Genomic DNA, 16,313 nt, shown 5'->3' on the forward strand with positions numbered 1-16,313 from the left:
AAACCTTTTTAAGTGCTGAAAATAGATACATAATGTTTCCAATCTGTGACTTTTCGTGTTGTTAAATCCTGTATTATAGACCTGAGCAGAGTATTTTGTGATCCATGCTCCAGACTGGCCAAGGTTTGAGGCCTCCCAGTTGTGTGACTGATGCCCTTGCTCCCTGCAGGCTAGATCTGCTTTTGGACTGTGAGCCCTGTGGGCATGATCTGGCATCTTCTGTGGGTTTGTGGTGTTTCTTGTCCAGTCTTTAACCAGCTTGGTCATTCTCTGAGAGCTGTCAGGTTCTGAACATCAATCATATAAGAGCAGAGAGAACATACTTGCGAGGGTTGAGCATGCTCTTAAATTGGCAACAGTAGGCTCAGGATCAGACCTTCATTATTAACATACTACGTCCACTGTGGACATAGTGTTTCTGCACAGACCTCACTTAGACCTCGTGGAAGTAATTTGGGGTATTTGGGCCAAGTTCTGCTGTCTTGCCCAGGCAACGGACTGAACAGTTTCCTAGCAGCTTTGAAATGGCAGTGGTCCGTGGTTGTATCCCAGCTGGCTGGATTCCTGCTCAAAGGAAATTTGCTGTGTGGCTCAAAGATAAGCATCAGTCCTTTAAAGCTGTGTCACAGGTGACACACACACACACTATGGGATGGTGTAGGTTGAAGGACGTGTTTTACTGATACTCTGTTGGACTGCCAGGTATAATTCACCTGGTGGTTTTGTTGCTCATGAATAACGTTGGCAGTACAAACTCGTGCTGAATAAGCTTTTATGCAACATCACACCATCTGCTGACAGTGTCCTGCCAGGCTGACAGGTGAGATATCAGGATTTAGGACAGAGGAATTAATCACTCCTAATTAATAACTCCATTTATGAATGGTACAGATCTCCAACCTAGACCCTGGGATTTGACCCTCTTTGTGTAGAGAAGAACCAACACGAAACCATCACACTTGTTTTCTTCCATGTTGCAAGGCCACAGGAACATGAAGCACTTTCTGTTCCAGATGAGCACAGGCCACCTCAGTGCTCAGACAGATCCCTTGTCCTGCCAGCAGGTTTCTGGTGTGCCCTGGGGGAGATGAAGACCACACCAGAGACATCTGAGGTCACACGTAACTGAATGCCAAGTCCCTAAATGCTGATGAAGAAGCTTATGCATGGCCTGGCCTTTGGGTTACTAAAGCACAAGTTGTAGGAAACTGAGGCAGCAGCAGCATAGCAGTGACTTTCAGAAATACAATTTTTGACTGGCAAAGTCATATCTAGTTAAGATCCTGTTTTAGATGTCCAAACCCAGTTTTGGCCCTGCCATGAATTCCTATTTAAATCTCACTGGACACAGATGCCAGCTTTCCCCCACAGTGACATTCCCCAGTGCCCCATGCCCTACGAGTATATAGGCTATGCTGCTTCAGACCCAACTGGAGAGTTGAGAATCATCTCTGGAGATAGGCAGATGTTGGTCATTTTTTTTGTAAGCCAAGCACATTCCCAAAGCAGCCATCCAACGCAGGAGCTTCCAAGCCAGACAGGAGCACTTGGACATCAGAGCTTTCCAAGAGGAGCTGAGACAAAGAGGCACCCCTCAGTCACTCCCTGTCCCGTTTACCAGTGTAGTTGTGGGAATTTTGGTCTGCTTCTCTGCCTTTATAGCCTGATATTTTCCTGGCTGGTCGTATGTTGTCCTTCAGAGGTACTGGTGAGGAGAATTACTCTTTTTTCACTCTTTCACTGCTGCAGAAGCTATGTGCCACATCCAGTACCTTTGGCACTTTCGACTCCGATTCTCCCACTTTCTGCTGGCTGCAGTGCTTTGCTGAAGACATGCAATGAGTTAGAAGGGTTAGGGCCAAGTATTGCTATGCATTACTTAATATTTCTGCACCAGGTTTCCATTTGTCCTTTCTGTAACACCCTGGGAAATTTTGGTCGCTTTGTGTGAATACAGGTTGCATTTACCATTTGCAGGAGGTGATCTCTGATCCTTCACCACTGAGAGTGGCTTTACCTGTGTGCTGGGAAGGGACAGCTGTCTGACGCCAAAAGAGAATGAGCATGCACTTGGGCCATAGTGAAAATGGAGTGATGTCTCCCCACAAGCCTGTCGAGGGGCCAGCAGTTTATCCCATATGGCAGAAGCATGATCTTTAACTTGGTTTGTACAGTCTGACAAGAGATGTCTCTGTCTTGTTTTACTAGATTCGCTCGTCGTAGTGGCTGATCGGATTGATGGACCGTACAATGTAGACACTGTAATAGGGACCATTCACATGAGGATCGCTGAAGCTATCTCTAACTTGCAAGAAAACAAAGATTCAATCACAGCCAAGGTAAGAGGGCTGGGCCTGGGCCTGGCTGCGGATACACCATGTGTAACTGCCAGGACAAATGTTTTTTTGTGCTCACTGTTCAACTGAACTAAAGGAGATGAAGGATGAAAGAGATCGAATGTCTATTCTTTTAATGGTAGGAAACCACCCCTCTTACACAGGCAAAAACCTTCACAAGTGTTTCCAAATATTCCTCCGTGCCACACCCTGCCAACCTTCTCCAGGTACAGGCACACACGTTGGGACTGTGTATGCATGACTGTGGGAGGCATGGTGCCATTTGCTGTCAGGTGCCTCTGTGTCTGAAGAGTTGTGAAGTATTTTGGCTGAGCTGAGACACTTACAGAAGGTGCACAGTCCCTAGTGACAGAAGGCAGCTGCTTTAACCTGCCTTAGGGTGATGTTGTGCAGTGGAACCACTGGGCTATCAGGTTGTATCTGTGGGACAGAGCTGCCATCTGGCAGTCCATCTGGAGAGTATAAAACCGGCTCTCCTGATGCTCACCTGCCTTCCAAGAAGTATATCGTGAAGCTCTCTTCTATTGGTCTTCTATTTTTAGTATATTTATCCACTTAACCACAATCACCTCTGTAGCTGCAGGTAAGAGAAGCTTTGGGAACAAAACAACCCTCCAGGGCTCCTGCTTTTTGCCCAGACATTCCCCAAGCCCTGAAACTATCCCACAGTTAGGACAGAGATGCAGATGAAAGGAGCAGGGCAGGTCCTAACTGGTCTTGGAGAAAGGAAGGGCCAGAAGTATTGCTTAGGCAAGCAGAAATTCACCAGCACACATCAAAGCACTAACAGCAGCGTGCATCCAAGTACTTTTTTAGATTTTTTTTTCTGACATGAAAGGCCGTATTCTTTCTTCCCTTGTTAGGAGAGACTGAGATTGTCCACATAAAACCAAGCCCATGATGCAGGAAAACATGGAAAATCATCTGCAAAGGAAGGTGTTTCTAAGGGTCATATAGTAAATCCAGTAAAATGAAAATGAGTCAATAGTCTCTTTGGTGTTCAACTGGAGCGACCAAACCCATTTGATAAGCTTCTCAGTATGATCTGGTGACCAGGTGAATGTGGCAGTCTTTGCTGGTGCCACTGGTAGCAGAGGTCAAGAGCTGCAAATTGCTGCAGGTCTAAGCTCTGGTTTTGAGCATGGCAAAGTGGTCAGGTAAAGGTTATCGTTGCCAGATGAGCTCAGGCCTGGCCAAGGCCCATCCTGGGAGTCTTCTCTTCCAGGGCTGAAGGCCACAGGCCTAGAGCCAGGGCACCGTCTGCCATTTGTGAGAAGAGCTAGAAGTGGCCCTTCAACCCAGTGACACCCTCAGTTATGGGTTCTCCTGGGACCTGGGGGAAGACTGGAAGGAAACACTTTTGGTACTGAGCCCTACGTTCACTGCACCATGGAGCACTCCCCCTGCTTCCTCACGCTCCCCCTCACTCCCTGTGGCTCTCTGGTGGATTTCAGACAGCAGGAGCTATCAAAGGCTGCAAGCGTCTATTTGCTGTCATTATGCAGGAGGCTATTGATCACCTCAGTCTGCAGGACACGTCACCTCTCCATCACTAATGGGCGTTGCTCACCTAAAGCCCTTGGGCTGGCAAGAGGATCACCTTGATATCATGCTGTGCTGCAGCTGCCACAAAGCCACTGTCCTGGAGACCTCCCAGGGCGTTTGCCTCCTGAAAGAGTTGTCTCCTGCTAACAACAGAAGTAGGACAATAAGAAAGTGAAACCAAATGAGTTTTATTTTGGTAGAACCAAGTTCAAAATGCTCTGCATGCAGTTTTCAAGATGGGGCTTTTTGCATAGAGCGAAGGAGACAAATAAACAAATTGTCTTGGTGCTGAACTGCCATAGTCATTGGATCCATGTGGTCAGCATGACAGTGCACCCCAGGATGGGGCTTTCTAGGCTGAATGTCCCGCAGACACACCGATGAGGCCCACTGTCACTGAAGGGACTCTTGTCTAGATTAGAACTTTGCTGATGGCTGTCAGAATCCACTAGCAAAAGCATTCAGCAGCTGGCCTAAGCTACATCAGCAATGCTCCTGTCTGAGGTCTTGATTTCTCTGCTTTAAGGGGACACCGTGCAAAGTCAGATTTATCCATAGCCTCCGACAGCACCCTGGTAACCACAACAGGCTTGGAGCCATCTTTTCAAATCTTAATGGCTTTCTTTGTAAAGGCTGGTGTTACCTGAATCAAACTGACAGTGCAAAGGTTCTCCTGACCTTTGACAGTTTATTAAATCTGGCTGTCTGAGACTCCTTCCACCAGCCAGTGAGGCTCAGTGGCCTGTGCACTGGCTATCTGCAACAGAGGTGTCATTGCCTGGACTGGTAATGCAGAGACTGGGAGGAACAGGTGTTTCCAGGGCACCCTTCTTCTCCTTCTACAGGCAAGATCTGAGAATTTGTACCTTCAAAGTGCTTCTGCTCTCCCTTGGCTACAAAGCACACCTGGGCAGGTAGTTAGGATGATGGGAGGTACCCAAAGTTAGGAGGTAAATCAGTTTGGCCTCTTCATTCACCTCTGAAACATCCAACTTGACAGACTGTGACACATGTATTGTCTTGTCACTCCCCTGGTTGGAGGGGACATTCATTTGCTGGGTGTGGGTGCCGACTGTGAGAGTCATTGGGGTAGTCCCACCTCGGCCTTTTGTCCAAATTGATGAAGCTCACATGCTCTGCAATCTTGAAGCCCGCACTACTGGTGTAATGAGTATGAGCAACTCCCATTTTGTTCTTTCCAGAATTTTATTTTTCAGTCATCATAGGAGCAGATAAAGTTGCTAGAAATAACTTAATAGCAACATTGGTGACTCATCCAAAAACATGTGCTAATTTTGAGTTAGTGTTGAATTGATAGAAGTAACTAAAACCAGTTACAGTGAGCTGAAAACACATCCTGGCACAAGAGTAACCTGACCAGAAACTAAGCCAGAATCTCAGAGATCTTGCAAGTAGAAAGATAAGCATACTTAAGAAGAAAAAAGAAAACATAACTGTGGAGTGCTAATTAATTAAAAAAATAGTATTGAAACATGTGACAGACACTTTGGTTTGTTTTTCAGGTTTTCCAAGGCTGTGGAAATCCCAAAATCAGCACAAAAGGCTCCAGCAGCGAGGACAAGAAAAGGCGGGGGAAGGTTGTGTTGGAAGCAAAATCCTCTGCGCAAGCCCTGGAGATGCTGGTGAGTTTTCCTCCGAATCTGCCTCCCCGCTGGTGTCCCCCAGGCCAGCATGCTGGTGTACTGCCTTCCCTGGGAGCACTGGGAGCACTGGGAGCCTGGCTGGTGCAGCACTGGGTCCTGCGAGTCAGGTCAGACCACCCCACAGGGTGCTGAATTGCCTTTGCTGGCAAGTCTGAAGAAAATCAGATTGACAAGTGCTGGCATGACCTAAGCAGATCTGATCCTGCCTTGGCACAGGGTTGGGGTCTAGGTTGCTGATAATCAGTTTCTCAGGGATCTGGTGCTAAACTTATCTGAAAAGGCTCCTTGCCCTTGGTGTTGTTCAGCCTCAAGCAGTCCAGCCTGGATACGGGGGCCAGATTCTGGATTCTGTGGATGATGAGCTGCGGGATCTGCCGTGGTCCCACATTTCAGAGGCTCCTCACACAAAGACACCTGCCTGTCCCACCCTGGCAGAGCCCTGATGGCTTCCACCAAGGCTGCTTCTCAGCATTGCCCTCATGGCCCAGAAGATGATCTTCTCCTGGTTAACCCTGTGGTACCAGGACAGTCCTTAGCATGTAACCTTCAGCCTCAGGTTCTTGGGTTGACCATTGGTCTTTAGGGGAAGTTTGGTGACACATCCTGTCTGCGTAAAAACAGGCTTTGTGATGGTAAAACATAAAAAAAACATAGGCAGAATCCTTGTCCTTTCCGCAGCCCTGGGGCACCCCAGAGATCTGATGCTGAGTCCTCTTTGTTTACAGGTTTTAGATGCCAAAGGGAATCTGACAGCACTCAAGACTTACTGGATCACTCTGCCTGGCAGCCTGTGCAGCAAAAAAGTAATGGCCAGCTCAGCGGCGGACAACAAGTGTTGGAATGGGATGACCAAGGGCAGGTATGAAGAGGGTCAAGGAGCCAGGATAGCACTGTTCTGGGGTGAGAAAGGGAAGATTTGATAAAAGGCACTTATACATCATCTGAGCCAGCCCCACTGGTTCAGACTGAGCACAGAGTGGAAAGGTCTGTCCCTGTCCACAGAAATGCTGCCTTTCCTGAAACTTTGGTACCTGGGAATGTCAGGCCTGTTGTCCTCTTGCTGTGTGTTGGCAGGTCAAGCACTGAAATGCATTCACCATGAAATAACTGTAGGTTTGTACTAATGAAGCAGTTTTGCAATGCCACCTCCACTCAGAAGGCAGAAGGGCTGGATTTACTTCACAAACTCCGGAGTGTTGCTGGGAATTGCATACACATCTCTCTATCCATACCTGCTCTGAAATGCTGTTTCTTCATGAGAGGAGGCACCCGGGTGACATCAAACAGCTGCAGAAACACCTCCCACCCATGGGTGACAGTTAAAGGAGGGCTGTGAGGGAAGATGGGCAGCTGCTGGACATGCACCTTTCCCTGCTCCTCTCCATGGGCCTGCTGGGCTGGTCTCTGCCAGCCTGGAGCCAGTGCCTTGGGTTCTTCTGTATTTCACACGGTTGCCAGCAGTGCTACAGATCTGCAGGATCAGAGGGGCCAGGGCCCTGCCGAGGGGAGCAGTACAGCTCTGTTTGAGGGTTGACAGCTCCCAGTTAAAATAAGCTTCCCTGGGGGTCCTGTCTGGTCACACCAGGCTGGAGACACTCAGTCATCTCAGGATGTCAGTCCCCACAGAGTTTAACCAGGGCAGGGATGAAGGTGCTCCTCAGCCCCCTATATGGACAGAGCTTTTCCATAGGGGGGTATCACCATGGCTCCACAGGTACCAGCCCTAGAGCAACCCCTGAGCACCACACACAGCCTTTCTTGCAGGAAACCCCTCCCCATGCCAGGACAGTGATGCTGCAAGGCCTCCAGCCACCTCCTGCAGGCTGAGTGGCCTCAGGGCAAGCCCCAGGCTCTGAGGGGGTCTGGCCACAGCAGCACAGCTCAGCCATCTGTAGAGCTGGCTGCCTCACAGCAAACTCCAGAATATGGAGGCTGTGGGACAAGCCAGCACCACTGACTGCAGCTTCTCTGGGATTCAAAGAGTCTGTATTATCATTGGTGTCTGTAAGGGGGAAAGGTGAGTTTAACAGGGCGGAGACATCTAAACCTGTTGCCTTCCTTCACAGTTACCTGCCCGAAGTGATGGGGGATGGCTTGGCTAATCAAATTAACAACCCGGAGGTGGAAGTGGACATCACCAAGCCTGATATGACCATTCGCCAGCAAATCATGCAGCTAAAGATCATGACAAATCGACTGGGCAATGCTAACATCGGGAACGATGTGGATTTCCAAGATGCAAGTGAGTTTAGCAGAACCAGAGAACTCCACAGCAGGCGAGAGGGGCTGAGCAGCCAGCCCTGGCAGCCTGCAGGGCCCCCACACAGACCCTGCAGCCAGGCCCCGAGGGCAGAGAGGGATTGTGGCCACCTGGCTTTTGGCTCGGGGCTGCAGAGGGTCTGTTGGAGTGCAGCTGACTTGCTGCAGCATGGCTGGAGGCTGTGCTGCTCTCCGTGCCTCGCTGAAACCTCCGGCCCACCCAGCTGAAGGGGCCACTGCTCCTGTCTGCTCCAGAGCTTTCCCGCTGCTGCAGCAGCGGGTGCTTAAAGGCAGCTGGAGATCAGGTACGGGCTTGCACCCCACACTGAGGGATGCTGAGAGAAGGAGGGGGCTGGGGCAGGGCTGGTGGCCAGAGCTCCCTGGGTCTGCAGCAAGGGGAAGGCAGTCAGGGCTCACCCCATGTTTGTCTCTGTGCAGGTGACGACATGAGTGGCTCCGGGAGTGGTGACAGCTGTCCTGATGACGTCTGTGGCAAAAGACTCTCTAAGAGCCCCAGCACCAGGCAGCCAGAAACACACGCTATTCCTAAGCAGTCTGGACATGGCATCAATGGGGCCAGCAGCAGATCTTTGCCTTCTGCCTTCCTCCTCCTCCTTTCGGTGGCTTTCATTGCCGCGCAGCACTTGTGGCGGTAACTCACTATGACAGCCAGGAAAGAGACTGCGGCCGAGGGCTTCACTTTGCCAAAACCAACCAACCAACCAACCAAAGGACATATTTAATTCACCTTGGCAAAAAAAAAAAAAAAAAAAAAAAAAAAAGGAGAGAAAGGTTTCAGTTGTTTGCTATTTCTGGCAGTGCTCGAGCTGTTTTCTTCTTTCTTGGTCTTTTCCCCAATGCTGGGCCCTTCTTTCTGTACCTCATTGTTTTACTTTTGTTATTGCCACAAACTGGCTGTCGGGGCTGAAAGAAACCTTTGCAGAGAGGTCTCTGGGGGGATCCCAGCTGGCCCCTCCGAGGGCAGCTCTTCCGCTGCCTCCAGTGGAACACGCAATTGCCCTGACCTTGTTACCCAGCTGCCGGCCAGGGCGCCGCTTACCACAGCTGCCGAGAGCAACGCCACTTCCTAACGCGGAGAGACCGAGATCGTCAGCGCTCCTCAAGTGCTGCATTCAGGGGCTCTTTCAGGTTTTTCCTCTGTACTTCCTAGGCAGGCAGAGATGGCCCTTCACTTCTAGCAGCGTGTGTAGGAGTGTGAGCAGGTTTGGTGGGTTGAACTGAAACAGTTTGGCAGTGGCTGTTGGACCCAAAACCGCAGAACTCCCTTTTTCTTTGGAAAGGTCACAAGTGGGTTTCTTGACTAGAGCTCATAGCTGACAACAATTTGTAATGTAGGTCTCCTACATCTAAGTGACTGGGAATGAGTGTTAGGGGTTGGGGTTTGGGGTATTTTTTCTTTGCATGCTAGTTGGAAAGCCATTTTTTACCCAAGTAATGATGGTCCAATTTCTACCTGCAGTGCAGTACCGTTGTAGGTAACAGAGAGATGAAAATATGCACAGTGGGATTCTTCGCTTGACAGACAGTTGTGCTGACACCTCCTCCTCCTCTGGCCTCAGCTGTGGATAGGTATCCTTTTTTTTTTTTGTAATAAGACACACCAGGGACTTTTTTACTAACGGGAGCATTGCAACTGGTTGTGAGAGCTCACACCAGGCACGTGCAAGAGTGACACCCCAGGTAGCTGCCCGGGGGCAGAAAGGGGCTGGGTAGCGATGAGCCTGGGCAGTGTCTCACTCAAGGTAGCACCTACCAGGTGGGATGTGAGGATGGGACACGTTTTTGTCTGGGAGTTTTCTTTTGGTGTTCGTTCTTGTTCCATTGTAGGTTTCTAAGTGAATTCCCACTTTCCCTGTCCCTTCCCCATGCTCCCACACACCTTCCCTAACTGCTGCAGGGTCAGAGTGTGATGGTGGGTCAGACACCTGCTGGCAGCTCCGGTTTGGCTCAGGGAAGGGCCCCACTCACCCTCTGCCGCCCCATCCCACCACACACCAGCCTCTGGGTCAGGTGGGCGGCTGCCCTAACCCCGAAATGCTTGGTGGGGTGGACTCTGTGCTGGGTTTTGAGACTGGGGGTGGTCAGTGAAAGATATAATTATCCTCACGTAGCTGTAGAAGTGTCTGTGCTTGTAGGGCTGTGTGCTTCAGGGCTTCCAGAAGGCTTCTGTACCTGGTGGGTACAGCAAGCATCGGCTGGAGATGTAGGTTTAGCAGATGTTATAGATACCACACAGTCACTGTGACTGGTTGGGCCAAGAGCATGCCCAGGGGTTGGGCTTCATTCGTACGGGGTTGGGTTTGAGTTTCAAATGTGTTTGTACTGTGGGTGAGAGGGAGGGCAGAGGTGTATCTATCTCCTACTTTACTGGTCTGCACAGCAAATGTTTGAGCATTTCTCCTCTGTCCTGCCAGAGGAGACGTGTCTTTGGGCTGAGCAAACATGGGGTTGGGGTTTGGCTGTTTTCTAAGAGAGGGGGAAAAAATAATTTTTAACATTAGCAGTTTCTAGAATGTGCAATTTAAGAGAAGACGAGAACATGAGCAAGGTAACGCCAAAAGCTGGTGCAGGCAGGTGCGGAGAGAGCGTTACCTGGGGGCCAGGTAACAATGCTGACAGTGCCTCGAACTAGGCAGAGGTTTTAGGCCAGCTATGACTGGCTTCTCCAAGTTACAGTGACTGATGTTACTGACTTGGTGCCCCTTCTGCCCTGTACTCTCTTTCTTGTAAGGTTAAAATTGATCTATTCTGATAGGGTTCCAGAAATGAAAGCCAGGGTGCTGGGCGTTGGCTAAAGGACAGACGGACACCAGATCCATCAGAACCCATGAGTGGGTAAATGCAAGTCATGAATTTATACTGATTTATTTACTTCTAGAAATATGGCAAGTTCCATGTTACTTTTACTGCTCTAAAGAGTTCCTTTCTTTTTTTTTTTTTCTTTTTTTTTAACCAGAACTGCCAACACAAATTTAGCCTTCAGTTACAGAAATCCCCCCAACCAGTCCTGCAGAAACTTTACATCCAAAGCAAAAAAAAAAAAAAAAAAAAGGAAGGAGGGGGGGACGGATTAAAACATTGTAACCTCTTCAAAAAATGGTTGGGTTGGGTTGGAGTTCTAACACATGGATGCCAAGGTCAATGTTTTGCTTTGCAGAATGGGAGGTTGAAAGTCCCTGTCATTTCCATTTCTGTGCCATTAGCGTTTGCTGTCAGCCTGTTACCCTCAAAAGCTTCTTATGGGCCCCAAGGGGAACACACCTCAAATGTAAAGCCAAGAATTTACTGATTGTCTAGTTAATATTTTAACAATTTAATAGCCCAAATTACTGGTCCTGTTACAATAATAAAACCTGATAGTCCAAATTAATAAGACAAAGCCTCAAGGATACAGTCAAAACTATGCAGGAGAAACCCTTTCCTGATGGCTTCCCCCTTTGGCTGGGGTTGAGCTCCCACTTCAGTGTCCCTCTGGGCCCCGAGGGTGACCGCTTCAGTCCTGGAGCTGAGCTGAGCTGAGGGTGGGACCCACGTCGGCACCCTGAGGTCTGCGCGGGCGGGCGAGGGCAGTGCCGGGGGCTCCCCCTCTTCGCCAGGAGGTGCATGATGTTGGTGTTGATGCTTCCTCCCTCCTTGGCCCTGGGTCCGCTTGGGTTTATTTTGTATACCTTTTCACACGGTCCACCTACGCTGCTGCTTTTTGCCAGTTCCTGGTTATTCAGTTTTTCTGTTCTCTTCATTGCTCTGAAGCGGTTTCCCCAATGTGCTGCAATTTGGTGTCCTGGGGCTGCGCTTGGCCACGCCACCTTCTACTGAGGAGCTGAAACGGCCGAGTCCCCCCCAGGGTATCGACTCGGTATTGCTCTAAACTAAAGCAAACCTAAAGCAAACCATAGTTACCGGACAGCTAGACAACTGCTGGCACAGCTCAACAAGCTGAAGTCAGCCCAGGTCCAGACAAGCCCTGAGCCTGTGCTCGGGCTGGTGCAGAGCCTGGGGCCTTTCAGTGCTTATAAATGACATTTCCTGGGCTACTGCCTGCTCGAAGATGTTGTGAGAAACCTCCCCATCCCCATGGCAGTGGCAGGCTCAGGGCTGCAGCCACGGTGGGGACTGGCAGCTGCCGTAGGTTGGTTGCGTGAGCTGTGGGGAACAGGGATAGCTGGGGAGGAACATTTGCTTCAATGTTATCGAGGTGGTGATTCGTGGTGTCCTGGTTTGAAAAGGCCTTGTACTTCACAGGGATGCAGAGTGGGTAGTGGTCTGGGAAAAAATATTAACAAGGACCCCTGTCCCTGGAAAGAGGAGAACCAGAAATAGTGGATTTCCAAGTGTCTCTGTCTTTCAGCCTGCTCTTTTGTGCCATAATGTGTATGTTTTAACTAAGGGCGAGGGTCTCAAAAGGCTTTGAGAGCGCAGCTACTTATCATTTACAAATGACAAACTGCCTGTTGTTTTCCGGTGGGCTTGGTAGGGGCTAGGGTATAGCAAAATATCTAAAGTCCACCTTTGCTTTAAACAGATGCATTTCTATCTGCAGGAGTAAGAATTATTTCACTTATTGGCATAGCTGGACAGTTATCTATTTCTTTCTGTTACCAAGGTACTTGTAACTCTCTTGCACTGTTTATCTAAAGTTGAAATATGTTCTTTGAATCCTTGTATAAATAAAAAGGCTGGAGACTTAAATCTGTATTTACAGGGCAGTTTATTTCTTCTCCATTTAAGCTGAGTTTGGAGTTTTCTTTCCTTTTCCTTGTTAAGACACAGATAAAGGCCAGGTCAGGAGTCCTGAGGAGAGAAAGCTTGCTTTCAGCCACAGGGTTTGTAATGGGCTGATGCCAGTGTTGGCATTACGGATTTGCCTGCATTCAACCCTGCGTGATCTGGAGGAACAGCTGCCAGGGTTGTATGGATGTCGTGTGTGGAAACAAGGTGAAGCTGACTTCAGTCATCAAAACAAGTATGCTAAAAATTGGCTTTCTCATACAGATGCACAAAAACTCATGGCGTATAGTGCAAGGAATCAGAAATACCCTTGGTATTTGTCATTACAGAGTGTTGTGCTAATTATTTAATATGGCCTTGTAGAAGTGCAACTGTTGGTAGGGTTACCAGCAAGTGAAGCAGATGCCTGGGCCCTCACAGTGACATGGATGTTTGATCTCAAGCGTGTGCCTGTGACTGAACTGACACAGCAGAAAGGGTTGTGCTTCAGCTCTGCACTGTCCAGTTCCAGAAGTGGGTGAATGCAGGAGTCAAGGTAATGCATCGAAAGCCGCTCATGAAGTGTCTGAGAGAGACTGGAAACTACTAAAAGTGTATCTGTCTGCCTGGAAGCAAATATCGCTTAAATTTAATAAAATGAGTGATACCCTTGAATGAATAGGTATTTCTTTGGTTTCGTGTCCTGCAGTTACAGCTATTTAGGCACCACATGCACGAATGTATATGGATACAGCCAAGTGCAGAAACATTGGTCTTCTCCTAGGCGAAGCTGTTTTCAGACCAGTCACCTCCTTTGCCTCCTCTGTGTCTAATTATGATCTTAAATAATGGCCACTTAAAGTTGTGTGTGTATTGAAGCTCTTTGCAAACATTTCTGTTGGTTTGTAAAGCCACTGAACACCATACTGGACTGAGGCATCAGACCTTTTCTGGGCAGGGATGGGACTATTACCCTGCAGTCTGACCATCTTCTTGCAGAGGAGGCAACTGTCTTCCCTGCCAGGAGATGGCATTTGCGTTTAGTTTATAATTACTCTCCCTGTAATGGTATCTGCCCTGTTTCTATTTCCTCCTCTGCTCGGAAACAGGATACAGGGCAGGCTGGTGGTAAGGGACAACCTTTCAAACACGAAGGACCTTTCTCAAGTCAACTGCAGGCAGGTAGGTCACAGACGTCCGTAGGCTGGTAGTGAGGCCCCTCAGGTGCAGAAGAAGAGTTCATGCCAGATCAGGAGCAATGCCAGGCAAAGTAACAATTATGGTTTTAGTAACAACAGCAGCCGTGATAGGAGATCTCAGCACGGTGGGGACTTCTCACAGGGAGGAGAGTTCTTGCTGTTGGCCTTATTCTTTTACCAGGATAATCTCTCTAAACAGATTTTGGGCCACACTAAAGCCAAGTATGATGTACAGAAGCAAATAGCAGGTGCTCAGGAAGAAAAACTAGACAATGAAATACTTTTTTCTAAGAGTGAGACATGATATTGCACAGCAGAAACACATCTAAGGAAATGACATGGGTCCTTGTGCATCGTTCACAGAGGAGGGCGAGGGGCAGAGGGGCTGCACGGAGCTTTCAGCTCACCCCTGACTTGGTGTCCCCTGGAATGGCAGCCTCCCCACCCTGCCCAGGCACACACCAGCACCCAGCTGCCACCGCTGGCACCCAGGGCAAGGGAGGGGGACCTGGGCAGAGGGTGCTTGGGCAGTGGGGAACCAGAGGTGCCAGGGGTGCGGGGAAAGGGAGGAAGAGGCTCCCTCGGCCCCCAAAACCACTGGGTGCAGCCCAGCTGAGAGCAGCTGTGAAGGCAGCAACCAGGTTCCACATGCCAGTAGCTCAGACGCTGGGAGATGGGGAGTTGCTTATCACAGAATCATTGAGGTTGGAAAATACCTTGAAGATCATCTAGTTCAACCATTAGCTCAACATCAACAGTTCTCAACTCCACCAGATCCCTCAGTGCTATGTTGACCCAACTCTTAAACCCCTCCAGGGATGGGGACTCCACCACCTCCCTGGGCAGCCCATTCCAACACCCAACAACCCCTTCTGGAAAGAAATGCTTCCTAATATCCAGTCTAAACCTTCCCTGGCACAACTTGAGGCCATCCCCTCTTGTCCTATCACTTATTACTTGATTAAAGAGGCTCATCCCCCCTCTCTTCAACCTCCTTTCAGGGAGCTGTAGAGGGTGATGAAGTCTCCCCTCAGCCTCCTCCAGACTAAACCCCAGCTCCGTTGCCCTTCTCTGGACACGCTCGAGTCATTCAATGTCCTTTTTGTAGTGAGGGGCCCAACACTGAACACAGTAAGCAAGGTGCGGCCTCACCAGCGCCAAGTACAGGGGCGAGATCCCTTCCCTGTCCCTGCTGGCCACGCTATTGCTGACACAAGCCAGGATGCCATTGGCCTTCTTGGCCCCCTGGGCACGCTGCTGGCTCATATTCAGCCGGCTGTCAATCAACACCCCCAGGTCCCTCTCTGACTGGCAGCTCTCCAGCCACTCCTCCCCAAGCCTGTAGCGCTGCTGGGGGTTGTTGTGGCCCAAGGGCACCCCCGGCATTTGGCCCTATTGAAGCTCACGCAGTTGGGCTCAGCCCATGGCTCCAGCCTGCCCAGGTCTCTCTGCAGAGCCTCCCTACCCTCGAGCACATCAACACTCCCGCCCAACTGGGTGTCATCTGCAAACTGACTGAGGGTGCACTCGATCCCCTCGTCCAGATCATCAATAAAGATGTTAAACAGGAGTGGCCCCAACACCCAGCCCTGGGGGACACCACTCGTGACCGGCCGCCAGCTGGATTTAACTCCATTCATCACAACTCTTCAGGCCCGGCCGTCCAGCCAGTTTTTTACCCAGCAAAACGTGTGCCCAGCCTCGAGCAGCCAGTTTCACCAGGAGAATGCTGTGGGAAATGGTGTCAAAAGCCTTGCTGAAGTCAAGGTAAATTACATCCACAGCCTTTCCCTCATCCAATAAGCAGGTCACTCTGTCATAGAAGGAGATCAGGTTTGTCAGGCAGGACCTGCCTTTCATAAACCCATGCTGACTGGGCCTGAGCATCTGGTTGTCCCTCATGTGTTGTGTGATGGTACTCAGAACGAGCTGCTCCATCAGCTTCCCGGGCACCGAAGTCAAGCTGACAGGCCTGTAATTTCCCAGATCATCCTTCTGACCCTTCTTGTATATGGGTGTCACACTGGCCAATTTCCAATCAGTCGGGACCTCCCTGGTCAGCCAGGACTGCTGGTAAATGATGGAAAGCAGCTTGGTGAGCACACACTCATGCGTAAGATATGCTCTGCCCTGGCACCACACCAGCAATTTTACTGAAGTCCGGAAAGATTAGCACTACTATATCTACCTAGCCTAGTAAATCATTTTCTGGTTACTCAAAAGACACTTTTGTTGTAGGTGAGGGGAAGTAGCTGAGCTGGCGGTGAGCTGGGGTGATCAGATCACTAATCTTTGTGCCAGTATCGCATCAGGGCTGACCCCAGCAGCAGCCTTCCCGTGAGGGAGACGGCGGTTTTAACTTCTTGTGAGAAGCTGCTCCAGGGATAGGGACCGTACAAATCCAACTGCTTTACAGTCCGTGTTTTCAGCTTTTTACATGCAGTGCTCAGAATCCCGCAGGCACTAGGACCTGCCTGGAGCCCTCCCGCCCAGGACCGTAGGGCGGGATAAACACAGCCCCGCGGGGGCGCGGGCAGCCCGCCCGCAGGCAGCGCACGGCC

The 16,313-nt window shown here is 49.9% G+C and overlaps 1 protein-coding gene across 1 annotated transcript in view; it reads left to right on the forward strand.

Moving 5' to 3' along the window:
* The window catches only part of GPC1 (glypican 1), a 113,859-nt gene extending 101,318 nt beyond the window's left edge, over positions 1-12,541 (forward strand). The window contains exons 5-9 of the mRNA XM_026855014.1: positions 2,209-2,339; positions 5,426-5,545; positions 6,292-6,425; positions 7,633-7,808; positions 8,264-12,541. Coding sequence (XP_026710815.1) covers positions 2,209-2,339; positions 5,426-5,545; positions 6,292-6,425; positions 7,633-7,808; positions 8,264-8,481 — 779 coding nt within the window. The 3' untranslated portion in view covers positions 8,482-12,541. The remainder of the gene's footprint in view (positions 1-2,208; positions 2,340-5,425; positions 5,546-6,291; positions 6,426-7,632; positions 7,809-8,263) is intronic.
* The last annotated feature ends 3,772 nt before the right edge of the window (positions 12,542-16,313 follow it).

Source organism: Athene cunicularia, assembly GCF_003259725.1.
Source record: "Athene cunicularia isolate RWA chromosome 9 unlocalized genomic scaffold, athCun1 chr9_part1, whole genome shotgun sequence".
Taxonomy (NCBI): Eukaryota; Metazoa; Chordata; class Aves; order Strigiformes; family Strigidae; genus Athene; species Athene cunicularia.